This window comes from Gracilinanus agilis, chromosome 2, assembly GCF_016433145.1.
Source record: "Gracilinanus agilis isolate LMUSP501 chromosome 2, AgileGrace, whole genome shotgun sequence".
NCBI classification, from domain to species: Eukaryota; Metazoa; Chordata; class Mammalia; order Didelphimorphia; family Didelphidae; genus Gracilinanus; species Gracilinanus agilis.
This window is the reverse complement of record NC_058131.1, coordinates 240,084,138-240,100,203: the sequence shown is the minus strand read 5'-3', so window position 1 is coordinate 240,100,203 and position 16,066 is coordinate 240,084,138. Positions and strand designations below refer to the sequence as shown.

The following is a 16,066-nucleotide window of genomic DNA, read 5'->3' as shown; positions in this document are numbered from 1 at the left end:
TATATATACATATATATATATATGACACACTTTTAAATTTAACATGCATTATTATTAACATTTTCTCCATCACTTTATTAAGTCTAGACAGTCAACAAAATAATAAATCAAGCCCTGATTTATTGTGTTTGCTCATTTCCAAATTGTTAATGTTAAAAGTGAAAACTTAACAATTGGCTTTCAAAAGCTGGCTCCAACACATTTTGCAGGTGACTTAAAGCTAGGAAGAAGAACTAATAAATTCAGAGACATACTTTTTCCCCAAAAAAAAATCTCAATACGCTGAGCAATGGACCAAACTTAATAAGATGAAATATGAATGGGATGAATATAGTGTTTCATGTGAGTTTAAAATGTGAGATAAATAAAATAAAATGTGAGATAGTTGGGTAGTGCAGTAGATAGAGCACTGGATCTGGAGTTAGGAAAACCTGAGTTTAAATTCCACCCCAGACACTTCCTAGCTGTGTGATTCTGAGCAAGTCACTTAACCTCTGTCTACCTCAGTTTCATTATCTGTAAAATGGGAATAACAGCACCCATCTGCCAGAGTTAATTTGAGGATAAAATTAGTTAAAATTTATAAAGTATTTTTTAAACTTAAAGTGCTATAAAAGTTCTATCTCTCTATTATTATTATTAAAAATCAATGTCAGATAACCACAAGGGGCCCATGATGAAAATGCTATCCACAGCCAAAGAAGGAACTGTCAAAATCTGATTGCAGTTCAAAGCACACCAGCTTTCACTTTATTTCCTTCATGATTTTTTTTATTATATGTGTCTTCTATCACAACACGAGTAATAAGGAAATATGTATTGCATGAAAGTACTGATATAACTCTATATCAGAATATTTACTGCCTTGGGGTGAGGGTAAAGAGGGAGAAAATCTAGATTTTAAGATGTCAAAAAACAATTGTCGAAAATTGTTTCTACATGTAACTGAAAAAATAAAAAGAAATAAAGGATAAAAATCAATAAGTGCATGACTGAGGAGATAGAGCTAGACAACAGTTTATGAAAGATTTGATGGTTTTTAGTGGACTGCAAGTTCAAGATGAGTCAATAGGGTGATTCGGTGGCCCAGAAAGCTAATTTACTCTGAGTCTTCCTTAAGAGAAGGGTAGTGCCTAGGACAAGTGAGATTCTGGTCAGGTCCCACCTAGAGTATTGTTTATCCAATTTGGGCACTCCATTTTAGAATAGACATTGATTAGTTGGAGAGCAGCCAGAGGAGAAGGAACAAGATGGTAGGTGGCCTTGAGTTAATGCCTTTGAGGATAGGTTGAAGGAATTGGGGCGTTTAGCCTGGAAAAGAGACTTAGGGAGCTGACAAGTATATTTGGAGGACAAGTTTATTCAGTTACAGAGAAAGAAAGGAGACTGTTCTATTGGGCCTGAGGAGATAAAACTAGAAACAATGGGAAACTGCAAAGAGGAGAATTGAGGTGTGCTGTAGGTTGGAGCTTCCCAACAACCAGAGCTATCTACGAGTAGTCCTGGATAGCTCAGAGGTGGTGGCTTCCCTTTGTCTTGAGGCTAAGGTTGGATGTCCACTTGTCAAGCATGTCAATCGGGGGATTCTTGGCTAATGCTGGATCAGATAGCCTTTGACCATCTGAGATTCTCCACCCTGGGACTCTGTGATTCCAGGCCAGGCTTTGACAAACTATTATGGCCCATGGGCCAAATTCAGGTCATTTTCTATTTTTGTAGGATGGTTTTTACACACTAGGAGTTGACCTTCAGGTCACAGTTTGCCAACCCTTGGTCTAGGAAGTGGTGGAGCTAGCCTTCCACAAGGGACTGGACACCCCATGCAGCCCATTTCCCCTCTGTCATTGACTCCCCTGGAGGGGAAATGTCCATTCTGAGTGCTCCAGGCTTCTCAGTCAACTGTGTGGTCAAATTTAGACTCTCATACTTGGCATTCTAGGCCCTCCTGGCACTACCCTACTATACTTTGAGGTTGTCTAGAGACGGGAGGTCCTAGGTTCAAATCTGGCCTCAGACACTTCCCAGCTGTGTGACCCTGGGCAAGTCACTTGACCCCCATTGCCCACCCTTACCCCTCTTCCACCTAGGAGCCAATACACAGAAGTTAAGGGTTTAAAAAAATTAAAAAAAAAAAACAAAACAACTTTGAGGTTGTCTTCCTACACTGTAACTCTGAGCTCCAGCCAACTTTAGTCCAAGACTTGGAATGATATGGAACTTCCACCACAAATCCACAAGTATAAACTTTCCCCTGTTACATACTTGAGGGCAGGGACTATCTGTCATGTAACCTGGACATTTCTTCTAGTGCTAAGCTTAGGACTTGTTGTGTAGCAGTCACTTCTAAATGTTTGTTGTTGCTGGCCATTGCAAATCATCGTTGCTAACAATCATAGGCAATGGTATAATGGAAGAACCTGGAGTCAGGTCAGAAGCTGGGCTCAAATCTCTACCCCGTGTTGCTGTGTGACCATGGGCTGCTCTTAATTAACCTGTCAGGCCCTTGTTTTCCTCATCAGTAAGGTGAGGCCAATAGTATCTCTAGTATCTACCACTCAGGGTGGTGGTGGTGATCAGAGGAGGTCATTCGTATAAAGTATACATATAAAGTAAAATCCAAAAGTACTTTAGAAATGTCAGCTGCTTTTTTAGTATAAGCAATGACCCCAGGCTCAGGATGACATCAGAGTGGGAGGAAAATGGTGGCTTAACCAAAAGAGGTGTTATGTAATGGGGGCCAACCTTGTATTCCTCTAGAAGGCTCAGGTCCCACCTCTTCTATGATCCCCACCCAGATCCAAGGATTCCATTTTTCTTAGATTCTCTCCTTAGATTCTCTTCAAAGACCGGGGCCCAATTTTTCCAAATGGGCCATTTTTCCATCCCTCTGAAGACCAGACTGGATCTTCCCTAAACCCTAGATTCTCCCTCTCCCTATTCTGCCAAAGACCAGACCCTCAATTCTTTCATAGGTCCAGTTCCCATTCCTTCCAAAGACCAAGTCTACAATTCTTCCATAGACCAAGTTTCATCTTCCCCCAAAGATCAAGTGCCAGGTTTCCATTCCTTCCCACAAATCTCCAGTTCTTCTATGGATCAGACACCTATTTGCCAAAGGCCATGACCCAATGCCACCCCACCAACCCAGTTTCTCCATCCCTCTCCTTCCAAAGGCCAGATCCTTATCCTACAAAGATTGAGGCCCCAGCCCAGGAGGCATTCTTCTCACCTGCAATACTTTTCCCTGAGGACTCTCAGGGAACAGGAGCACCTGATTGTACAGGGGATCCAGAGACTTCCGGGCTACTTTGGTCTTCTTCTTGGCAATGCACACACCATTTTCCAGCAGGTATGCTTTGATGTAGGCGGCTAGAAAAGAACAGATGGCAGGAGGGTCAGGTCTTATATTAAGTTACTTCCTTTTCCACTCCTTCCTGCTTCTTCTTACTGGCTGGGAGAAGGCCCTGAAAATGGGAGGAATAAGGGAGTGGAACCTTGATGGAATTTTCCCTGTGAAGAAGATACTGATAAGCATATTTGGCTTTGTTTGGAGCAGCCCTATGTCCAAGCAGGGATCAGGCCTGCCTACCTTCTTCTCCTACCCTTCTCAGGATTTGTCTAAATTCCACTGTCTTCTACTATCGTCCTCCAAGTCTAGAGCAGTAGAGGGTTAGAGGTTGCTGTCAAGGACATTCGAGACTTTCAGAGAATGGTCAGATTTTTTTTTTTAACCCTTAACTTCTGTGTATTAGTTCCTTGGTGGAAGATTGGTAAGGGTAGGCAATGGGGGTCAAGTGACTTGCCCAGGGTCACACAGCTGGGAAGTGGCTGAGGCCGGGTTTGAACCTAGGACCTCCTGTCTCTAGGCCTGGCTCTCATTCCACTGAGCTACCCAGCTGCCCCGAATGGTCAGATTTTTGGAGAAAGCCAATGAGAGAATTTCATTTTTTAAATTATGTTTATTAGAAAGGTTTTATTTCATTTCTTTTTTTTTATTTGAAGGAGGAAGGGAAGAAGAAAAATATTTGTTAATTGAAAAAACATTTTTTAAAGAAGACAGTAAAATGATCAGGTCAAGAGGTCTGATCACTTGGGGAAGGGCATGATCAGAGTCCATGTCCAGGACTGGAACTCAGATCAAATTTCAGAAATGGTTTGTACGATTTAGAAGTAGAAAGGACTTGAAGGTCATAAAGTCCAACCCTCTCCAGAGAAAACCGAGACCCAGAAGGGATAATTCACCAAGATTATTGGGGTAGTAACAGAACTGAGAGTCAAACGCAGGTTTTCTGATTCTAGATCAAGCATTTTTCCCATTAAGTAGTGGCTCCCTTTCTGGTTGACGTCAAGGCCACGGTTAGGGCTAAGGGGTGTCCTGGGGTCGTATTGTGGCCCAGACTAATACGTAGGGTTGAAGACTGCTGAGGTTTAGGGTCCTAGTTATGGCCCAGAATACTACTGTCAGGAGCCGTATTTCAGGCTTGTGATCAAGGTAGGGGAGATGTAGTCAGGCTAGGGGTACAACTGGGCTGGTGGTACTGGTCATGACTAAGTTCATGGTCAGGTTGCTGACCACAGCTGGGGCTAAGGGCCGAGGCCAGGTTAAAGACGAGGTCAGGGTCAGGCGTTAAAGGCAGACCAAGGGTTGAGGTGAAGGCATGACTGGGGTAGGGGTGGAAAGGACAAGGATGGGAGGTATGGTCTGGGCCAAAGGCTGAGGTAGAAGGCTATGGTCAGGCTTATGGTTAGGCTTAGGGCACAAAATCTAGAAATATGATTCAGGTGGGGGTGTGGGGAAGGTCAGGTCTACAGTTTGGGTTGGGGATGTGACACTCATGTGCCAGGGAGATGATAAAGACTTAGTCATGACTGAGGGGTGGCTAGAATCCCAAAAGGTGAAGATGGACTGGGCAGGGCCTACTCCAAGTCCTTCTTGGTCCTAAGTTCGAGGTTCAGTCATTCTCATGACTCTCTGGTTACCTGGCAAGGTCTTCGAGCCTGGCTTGGCTGTTAGACCCCGAGCTTGGATGATGTCCACTTCGAGTTGCCCATTCCTCTCCTGCAGCCCAATCTCCACATCTCCTACGAGGCCCCCAAAAGAAAGAAAACAGATTTAGGAGCTCACTTGGCCACGACAGGTACAGAGGCTTCACTATACAGGTAGGTGTCCCTGAGGGCAGTGGCATAACTGTCCTACCTGCATGGTCTTCAGAACTTCGAGTGGGATCACTTTGGGGAGGACAGGGTGACTGCCTCAAGTGCTATCAAGTGAAGGTTGGGGGGGGGAGGGGATAGGAAGCCAGTTTCAGGCACAGGAACTGCTGCATCTGGACTCAGGGATGGACGGGACAGCTGAGGGCGCTGGCAAGCCTAGTCCGGTATATTGGACAAGAGACTCTCTTGTTTTTTAGGTTGAATCTCCATGGTTTCCTTGAGGCCTGAAGGTTACTCACCCATGGATGTAGTGGCTAAGGTCTGACGTCCCACGAACTGTGCAGGCCCCATGCTGCCCAGGAAGTCACTGAACTGGGCATCAGATGCGAGGCACACACCTCCATAGGTAAGACTAGAAGAGGAAAAAACAACATTGAGAGGGGTCCTCTAAGCAGTCAAAAAAAAAAAGCCCAAAAACTGCATCCAGCTGTCTGTCTCAGAATCTGTTTCTGGCCACATCTTTCTCAGGCCTTGCTGTCTCTGCAATGTCTTTGCCCCCATGCCAGTCTTTGTTTCTGCCTCTCCATTTCATCTCGTCTGACTGTCTCTCTGTTACTGTTGTTCTGTCGTTGCCTCTACCTCCCCATGGTCTCAGCCTGTCTTTCTATCAGTCTCTGATTATCTCTACCTTGGCCTTTCTCCCCATCAGCTTCAGCCTCTCTACCATCTTCCTCTGTCCATCAGCTTCAACTCAATTCTACAAAAATTTTCCAATCCTCCACTAGTCACAAGACACTTTGCTAGGTGCTGAGGACACAGGGACAAAACTGAAGCATAGGACCTACCTCCCAGGAGCAATTCTTTGTTTTTAAACCCTTACCTTCCATCTTAGAATCAACACTGTGTATTGATTCCAAGGCAGAAAAGCAGTAAGGGCTAGGCAATCAGGGTTAAGTGACTTGTCCAGGGTCACACAGCTATGAAGTGTCTGAGACCAGGTTTGAAACCAGGACCTCCTGTCTCTAGACCTGGCTCTCAATTCACTGAGCCATGTAGCTGCCCCTACAAAGAGCAATTCTACTAGGAGTGGGTATATATGATGTACACCTATAAATTTTTTAAAAGGTAAACTGAGGAGAGGAAAGAAAGCACTGAGAAGAACCTAGAAAGACTTCTCCTAGGAGGTGATACATAAGCCAAGAATTGAAGGAAATCTAGGCTGAGTTGAGGAGGAAGGAATGGGAGAAGGTCTCTAAGGAGGCATGGGGATGGGCGTTAGAATGACACATTTGGAAACAGCTGTAAGTCTGATTGCAGTATAAATTCAGTGAAGGGAAATAGAATGAGATATGGCTGGAGATGTCAATGGCAGCCAGGTTGTGGAGGAACTTGCATGCCAAGCTGAGCAGTTTATATTTTGGCCTGTCTGCAACGGGGAGCCATTGAAAGTTTCTGAGGAGAGTGTGAGTGTCCAGCATGCTTTATTTAGAAAGGTTATTCAGTGAGCTGCATGGAGGTAAACCATTAGACTGTAAACTTCTTGAGGTGGGACTACATTGTCTTTTTTTGTTCCTTTTCGAATCCCCAGCACTTTGCATGGTGCCTGGCACTTAGTAAGTGACCGGTAAATGCTTCCTAACTGTATAACTGGAGGATAGCTTAGAGAGAAGAGTTTGACGGACTTTTGACTTGGGAAATTACTGTTGACTGCTGTACTTCCTTGAACAGGTTCAGACCTTTCCACCAAAGTCATTTCAGGAAATTAAAACATAGTACTAATTAAGTATACATTCTTATATTGGCTTCCTTAACCAGATTAGCTGCTAGGGATCCCTTCCTCCTCTTACCTCCTATAACACCATTTAATAATTATATTTATTATTTTTTGCCCCCAGATCAAAGAACTGTAAATTTAGAACTAGAGACCTTAGAGATCATCTAGTCCAAGCTCCTCATTTTAAAGATGAGAAGGGAAATGACTTGTCACAGAAGCAGTAACAACCAGAGCTAGGATTTGAATTCAGATTTTTTGGGCTCCTAATGTAGATTTCTTTCTTCCTCTTATTTTTAAATTGCTTCATATTTATTTATTTATTTGCTTTCTTTTGAAGAATGAGTAGTGAGTTGGGAGTCAGGAGACCTGGGCTATATTTGAACACTGCCACCAAATTGTGCAGGATCTTGATCACAGTAGGGAATCAGATTCCCTGATCTCCAAAGACCCTTACAGATTTGATGTTCTATGTCCCAGAGATGATGGGCTTAGAGTGTTGCCCACAGCCCCAGAGCTGGGTTCTCATATTGCCTCTTTCTCTCTGAAGCCCTGTGCAGAGTTGCAATAATGTAGGAAGGGGAATGGGGACCAGAGGCTAGGTTAGAACTGCTTGGGTGGTGTAAGGAACCATTGTGATTCCCAATTCTCATCCTCCTGCAAGAGCTCCTAGTGTCTGAAGATGGGATGGAGTAGCAGAGTATGCAAATCTCTCAAGGGAGAGAGCACTAAGATTCTTGGACTGTCCAGAGTGCTAGAAGAAACCAATTCCAAAAGGTCTTAATGATTTCTATTGGGATCGGAACAAAAGCTGGTGGAGAAAATGACAAATGGGATAGAGAAAGAGCTGGTAGAGACAAAGGCAGAGACATAAGCTGGATTCAATTAGCATCTATATTTAGATGCACACATCTATATATGCAGTCCTAATCACTTTCCTGAACTCCAGGCCAGCGTCACCAAATGCCTGATGGACCTTTCTGTCTGGACATCCCATCAGAATCTTAAATGCAATATGTCCAAAACTAGAACTCATTATTTTCCTCCCTAAATCCACCCTTCCTCCAAACATCCCTATTTCTGAAGAGGGCACCACCATCTCTCCAGTTACCCAGGTAGGAAAGCTCTGACTCATTCCTGACTCTTCCCTCTCCCTTAGCCCAAAATAGTCAATCAGTTGTCAAGACTTGTTGAGTCTGTCTTCACCACACTGGTCGATTCCATCTTCTCACGTGGTCCCTACCCTAGATTAGGTACCCATCAGCCCTTGTCTAGACTACTGTAGTATCCTCCTAGTTGTCTTCTGATGTTCTTTGTTTGAAAATTTAATTTAAAAATATTTTAACTTGAATAATAATACAGTGAATATATGTCAATTGGAAATATTTATTTAATACAACTGGTCAATATAAGAATGTATACTATATTAGCACTTTGTTTTAATTCCCTGAAATGACTTTGATGGAAAGGTCTGAACTTGTCCAAGGAAATACAGCAGTCAGCAGTAATTTCCCAAGTCAAAAATCAATGAGCTCTTCTCTCCAAGCTATCCTCCAGTTATACAGTTAGGAAGCATTTACTGGTCACTTACTAAGTGCCAGGCATGGTGCAAAGTGCTGGGGATATGAAAAGAGACAAAAAAGACAATATAGTCCCTAACCACAAAGAGTTTACAAATATCTCATTTGATCCTTACCACAACCCTTTGGATTAGATGCTATTTTTGGTCCCCATTTTACATTTGAGTAAACTGAGGCAGCTAGAAGTTAAGTGACTTGCCCAAGGTATCTCAGCTAGTGTGCCTGAGGTTGGATTTGTATTCAGGTCTTCTGAATCTAGGCCCATTACTCTCTTCAATGTACCACCTAGCTGCCTGCTGGGGGAGATGGGACTTGTGTTAGGTCTTGAAAGCAGTGTTTAACAGAAGGAGCACTAGATTTGTAATTAGAGGTCCTGGATGTGAATCTCCAATCTGCTATGTTTTTCTTCTGTGATACGTAGCAAGACCCTTCCCCGCTTTCCTGTTTCCTCATCTGCAAAACCTAGAAGGCTGAACTAGATACTTTCTAAGATCTCTTTCAGTCCTAGATACCATGACTATACACGACCTAATTTATTGCCACTGAAGTGGTTCCACATGGAATCCCATCTGTTCCCCCTCTCCCTGCCTGAAGACTGCCTATTGCTAAGCAATAGCCACACCATGGTCCAGGGACGCAGTTGGGGCTCCAGAGATGTCCACTGCTTGATATCCCTGGCTGAACAGATAATCATTAGAATCACAATAGGTAAAATTTCTATTTCTATGTTATGTTCTACCTATCTAAGGTTTGCAAAGTTCTTGACTAATATTAGTTCATTTGATCCTTACAACTACTCTGTAAAATTTTGGATTGCTATTTTAAGGGGGTAGTTAGGTAACTCAGTGGATAGAGTGCCAAGCCTGGAGTCAGAAGGTCTTAAATTCAAATCTGACCTCAGATACTTCCTAGCTGTGTGACCCTGGGCAAGTCACTTAACCCCCATTGCCTAGCCCTTACCACTCTTCTGCCTTGGAACCAATACTTAGAATTAATTCTAAGACAGAAGATAAGGGTTTTTCTTTTAATTTTTTAAATTCCTATTTTACTCATTTGGGAAACTGAGGTGAAGAAGTTAAGGGCTATACAACAAGTATCTTAGGCAGAACTAACACTCAGGTCTTCCTGACTCTAAGCCTAGCATCTTCTCCATTATGGCACCTTAGTGTCTCAGGAGCAGAGCTTATATTCTTCCATTCATCCATCTATCCAACCATCCATCCAGGACTGTACTATGATCAACTCAAACTGGCTCATGAGAGACAATTTTTAAATATCCACTGAGCATTTACACTTAGAAAACTGACAAATCCTATAGCTCTGGGATTGATTTATTGCTTTGTTGATTGTCTCGGCTTAAGAAGGTGTTTATAATGCAGATTAAACTTTAAGATGTGTTATCTATACATCTTTTAGGGAGCCAGTTGTTAAACATTTTCCAACATACCTTTGCATCCATCCATCCATCCATCCATCTATCCATCCATATATTCAAACAACTTACTAACAAATGCTCCTTGAATGAATGAAGTCCTTAGCTGGTTCAGGTAGCTGTTTGATTTCCTTTTCCTAGTTTCTAAATCCAAGAACCACAAAAAGTGGTTATTTGTTTTTATTTATTTATTTTTATCCCTGAGATCTGAATGTAGAGGAAACATGGCTACCTTTCTTCTACTCTATAGCTTCCCTCCAGCGTGGACACTGTGGACTTAAAAGAAATTTTTTTGATCCACTACCAGAAAAAGGCATGCCTATTACTAAGAGGAGATTTCTGAAGGTCATCCAGTCCATTTCCCAGCTTCTTGGAAGAACTGTTCACCCTTCAGGGTTTAGCTCAGATGTTACCTCTTCCATGAATCCTTCACCCACCAGAAATGATTCTTCTATCCTAAGACCTCACTCAGAATTTTATGCTTCTCTTAAGCACTGATATCATTCCATTTTGTAGTTTTTATTTTATTTTATTAGTGTAGTTATTTATTTTATATTTTAGTTAATTTAAAAGAAAAAACTGTTTTAGAGTTATCTGTACCTATATCTTATGTTCTGGATCAGATTTTGTTCTGTTGTTTTTCATCTTTGCATTTCTAGTGCCAAGCAGTATAGGCAGATGTCCAGTAATCATCTGCTGGGTTGAATTAAAGTGAACAGTCTCCAAAGAAGGCAAGTTTGATTTATTTGGGGTCTAGTAGTCCTTCCCAGTGCCTAAGCCAAATATTTCCTGCTATGCAATTTCAACTCTACTTCAATTCCATTAAATTAATGCCTACCAAACACTTACCTTTTTGTCCAACCCTATGCTAAGTGCTTATGGGTAGTGACGAGGCAAGTCCTTTCTTTCCTTCTGGGCCCCACTCTCCCAATCAGAAAAATGAGGAGGTTGTACTAGATAATCTCAAAGTTCCCTTCTCACATGAACCTTCTATGAATCTGTGGGTGCCACAACACAGCTTAGGAATCCAACCCCATGCCCGCCCTTTCTGGGGACCCAAGGGAGGCTTTCAACATCCTGAAATTAAAAGTTTCCTCTAATATACATCCCCATTGTCTCTTTGCCAGCTCTTGTGGCGGGTTCCTGGGGAGACAATGGTGAGACTGACAGTAAGGTAATTATCTGTAATTGTTTGTGATGCCTAGGCTGCTGCCTTATTTCCTATCCTACAGCTGGCTCCCAGAACCTCTCTTGCTGGGAAGGTCCCCCAAGGCTGCAGCTCCACAAAGTTATGCATCCTAAGGACCTAAGAATGGGGAACAGAGAAGGTTAAGCCTAGAAGAAACCTGCCTCCAGAGGTCAGAGTTCCCTCTCCCTGAAGGTTTTCAAGCATGTTGCTGAATGACCATTTTTCAAGTGGGTGGCAGGCTAAGAGTCAGTCAATATTTTTTTAAAATTTACCTTCTGTCTTAAAATCAATACTGTATATTGAGGGGCAGCTGGGTAGCTCAGTGGATTGAGAGCCAGGTCTAGAGACGGGAGGTCCTAGGTTCAAATCTGACCTCAGACACTTCCCAGCTGTGTGACCCTGGGCAAGTCACTTGATGCCCATTGCCTACCCTTACCCCTCTTCTGCCTTAGAACCAATATACAGTATTGACACAGTATTGACTCCAAGACGGAAGGTAAGGGTTAAAAAATATTGTATATTGGTTCTAAGGCAGAAGAGGGGTAAGGGCTAGGCAATGGGCATCAAGTGACTTGCCCAGGGTCATACAGCTAAGAAGTGTCTGAGGTCATTTTTTAACCCAGAACATCCCATCTGTAGGTCTGGCTCTCAGTCAATAATCATTTAACAAGTGCTCATAATGTGTCAGGCAGTATGCCAAAGCATGAAAGCTACAAAGAGAAGCCAAAAAAATTTCCAACTTGAAGGGTTTCCTCTCCCCTTCCAAGTTTAAACACATCCTTTACTATTGAGTACTTAAACCTAGTTAGTACATCAGGTGATAATCACCAAGAAAGGTCACTATGGCAACATTCTCAAAGCATAGGGAGAAAATTCATCATCTGAAGTGTCTTACATTCTTAATGGGGAGCCACATAATAACCAGGGACAAAAAGCTCACAAAGGTCATGGAAAGGAGAAGGCTCTAGTGGCTAGAAGGACCAGGAACTATCTCTTGTAGAAGGTGGGATTTGAGCTGAAGCTTGAAATAAGCCAGATAAATTAAGAGGCAGAGTTGAGAGGGGGTCTTTTCAAGGTAGGAATGTATTAGATGGCATGTGAGCTCCTTTTCAATTTTCAAACTCTTTAATTCTGTTAGTAAGGTTAGACCACACAACAAATAATATCACAATTGAGAGAGACCATAGAACACAGAAACTCAGAGTGATCTATATCATAGAATGTCAGTTTTAGAAAGAATCTTGAAAGATGGGAAACAAAACCTGGAAGGAACCTTAGACCAGAGAATACAAAGCATCAGCATTGAAGAGTACCTTTAAGGGGCAGTTAGGTAGCACAGTGGAGGAAGGAAGGAAGGAAGGAAGGAAGGAAGGAAGGAAGGAAGGAAGGAAGGAAGGAAGGAAGGAAGGAAGGAAGGAAGGAAAGTATTTTAAAATACATAATATAAGATTTAGAAGAGATCTTACAAGTCATTTAGACTAACCTTCTCAGAGTACAAGTAGGGAAACTGAGACCCAGAGAGGGAAAGTATCTTGCTTATAGTCACTCAACAAGCTAATGATATTGCTTTATTTGGTCCCTCCAGATAAAGAAATGGAGCCTGTGTAATTGGTTCCTTCCTGTGCCTAATATGAATTGGAGATGGAGGTAGGAGTCTGGGCTCAGACAAAAATCCCTGTTTTCCTTAAAAAAAAAATAACAGGAACTGTAAAATGAGATTTCCTGCATTTCAAATCTTATGTGTTCTGCTCATTTATTTGAAACTCCTGGATTGTCTATTGATTAGCTTTTGAGATTGAGTTAGCTCTTAGATACACAGTGTTCTCAGTCAGTAAAACAACCAGGCCTCCATTCTGTTTTCCAAATAGATTAACTTCCTCCATTTCATCCAGAATCTGGAAAACAGTGTAGTGTTGTAAGAAGACATTGGATTGTGAGAAGAAGAACAGAAAACTAATCTTAGCTTTGCCACTAGCCCTTGATTGCAGGCAAGTCATATTTCCCCTCCCATCTACCTATGGAGCCTCAGGTTTCTCCTCTCTAGAATGAAGGGGTCCAGAGAATTGTACATTAAAGTTAATTTTGGCTTCAGATCCTAGGATCCTAAGACATTCAAAAGAGGCCTGGTCTTAATAGTGACTAATTCTAGGGGACTACTGGGTGGCTCAGTGAATAGAGAACCAGGGCTGGAGATGGAAAGTCCTGGATTCAAATTTGGCCTCAGAACACTTCCTAGCTGTGTGATCCTAGGCAACTCACTTAACTCCAATTAACTAGAGCTTATGACTCTTGGAACTTATGCCTTGGAACTAATACATAGTGTTGATTATAAGATAGAACAGTGATTCTCAAAGTGGGTGCCACCACTCCCTGGTGGGTGCTGCAGTGATCGGGGTAGCCGGGGGGGGGGGGTGATGGCCACAAGTGCATTTATCTTTCCTATTAATTGCTATTAAAATTTTTAAAAATTAATTTCCAGGGGCACTAAGTAATATTTTTTCTAGAAAGGGGGCGGTAGGCCAAAAAAGTTTGGGAACCACTGAGATAGAAGGTAGGAGTTTTAGGGAAAAAATAGTGATTAATCCTAGTTCTAAAAAACTGATTTGAATATTGGTCAGCTAATTAATATACATTTATTACTTGCAAGAATGTATTATAGATAAAAAGACCAGGTACACATATACATTTATGCCATACATACACACATCTATGCAGAGGCAGTACATGTGAAGGGGAAAGAAAATGCTCCATCTCCCTTCGCAGTCACTGGAAGTAATAGAACATAGAAAGCCAGATCTGAAAGGGGACCTAAAACATAGAATATGAGAGCCAGAAGGAATCTTCGAACCATGAAAGTCAGAGCTAGAAGGAAGCCTAGAACATAGAATATGACAGCTGGAAGGGATTTTAGAACAAAGAAATCCATAGCTGGAAGAGACCCTAGAACACAGAAAGTAAGATGTGAAGGGGGACCCTAGAACATAGAATTTGAGAGCTGTAAGGGATCTTAGACCATAGATAGAGCTAGAAGGAAGCCTAGAACAAAGAATAGGAAAGGTAGAAGAGACCTTAGAACAAAGATAGTCAAAGTTGGTAGGGACCTTAGCATTGATCAGGTCTAATTTGCTTGGTTTCACGGATGAGGAAACTGAGGAGAAGAAAGGGGGATTGGCTTATCTAAGGACTGAGCTGGTTAGTTAGTGACTGAGCTGGGGTTTAGACCTGCATTTTCCTGCTCTTGAACCAGTGTTCCTCCCTTTCTGCTCTGCTGCTTCCCAAGCCTGCCCAGGGTGGCCCCACAAGACATACATGCTCATCCTGGCCTGTCCAATGTGTCTGTTTCCCCAGACAACAGATGGTCTTAGAGGGGAGAGAGCCTGCCTGACACTTGCAGTCCTCAAGTGCCTGGTAACCAGGTAGCAGGCTGTGCCAAGAAAGCCTGGTCCTGGTCAGTCCAGGGCCAAGATGGCAGCTCATTGCCAGTTCAGTCTCTGCTTCCTTCCAGGGTAGAGAAGACAGGAACCCAGATGCTCAAGGATGAAAATGGAGTGGAATGAACGAAGTAGGAAAGGGTGGAAGGGACCAGAGCTCTGCTCTTTCACTTCTAGAGTGATGGCACTGTACATTAAATCAAAGAAGAGATTTTGGGGAGATATGAGAAAAAGAGGGCTTGTGCAGGGCATCGGATCACATGCCTGAAGGCAGGCTGACAGCACCAGGTTGCCCAGGGACAACAGGCCATGCCAGAAAAGGGAGTCTCTTTCTTCAAGAGACAGAAGCATCTGTGGTCTGAACATCCTCTACATCAAAGTCAGGTGGCTTGACACTGCCTAATGGAAAGGAATGGGGAGCATATCGCATCCTGTATACATGTGCAATAGATGGTGCAGTGAATAAAAAGCACTAGCACTGGAGTCAGAAAAACCTGAGTTTGAATCCAGCCTCAGATACTTGCTGGCTGTGTAATCCTAGGCAAGTCACTTGACTCTGTCTGCCTCAGTTTCCTCATATGTAAAACTAGGATAACAATTACACCTGCCTTCTAGGGTTGTGGGGGATAAAGAGGAAATAATATATATAAAGTACTTTACAAGCCTTACAATGATTTATAAAAATAAAAGTAATCTAGATTCATTGAAAAAATTATATATAAATGCTAGCTCTTACTATTTTGGGTACTAATATGTACTCAGTTCCACAGGACAACATTTACAAGCATGTGTACAAAGACAGACACTCACTCATTGGTACATAGTTCATTTGTACACAATGAATCAACCAATCAACCTATCAATCTATCAACAGCCACTGGCCCTATTCTAGGGGCTGGCAATAACAAAGGCAATGAATGCAGAAACAATCCCTGTTCTCAAGGAGTTTACACTCTAGAAATATACTCTCCATATTCCCAGTTAAATAACACATATTCACACATAGCGCTCTACACACATAGAAATACTCAAAGACTGACACATAGAGACAGACAGACAGAAAGACAGGTAGATGAGAGAGACAGATAGATGATAGAGAGATACTGATAGACATGGATGGATGGATGGATAGATAGATATAGACAGATAGAGAGAGACAGATAGATATATGATAGATTGATAAAGACAAAAAGACAGATATAGACAGACAAATAGACAAATGATAGATATAAAGAGATAGACAGATAGATGATAGACAGATAGACAAAGAAAGAGATAGATAGATAGATAGATAGATAGATAGATAGATAATAGTCAGACAGAGATAGGCAAAGACAGACAGACATTTAGATAGGTAGACAGACAGATAAACAGATAATAGATAGAGACAGATGATAGATACAGACGTAGATAGACACAGACAGACAGACAGACAGACAGACAGATAGACAGACAGACAGATATAGATAGATAGATAGATAGATAGATAGATAGATAGATAGATAGATA

At 42.3% G+C, this 16,066-nt stretch overlaps 1 protein-coding gene across 1 annotated transcript in view; it reads right to left on the bottom strand.

The window, feature by feature from the left end:
• RIMS4 (regulating synaptic membrane exocytosis 4) overlaps positions 1-16,066 on the bottom strand; it is a 63,158-nt gene that overhangs the window by 5,945 nt on the left and 41,147 nt on the right. Inside the window, exons 3-5 of the mRNA XM_044661078.1 lie at positions 5,454-5,566; positions 4,981-5,082; positions 3,230-3,369 (exon numbers count right to left, since the gene is read on the bottom strand). Of these exons, the coding sequence (XP_044517013.1) occupies positions 3,230-3,369; positions 4,981-5,082; positions 5,454-5,566 (355 nt within the window). The remainder of the gene's footprint in view (positions 1-3,229; positions 3,370-4,980; positions 5,083-5,453; positions 5,567-16,066) is intronic.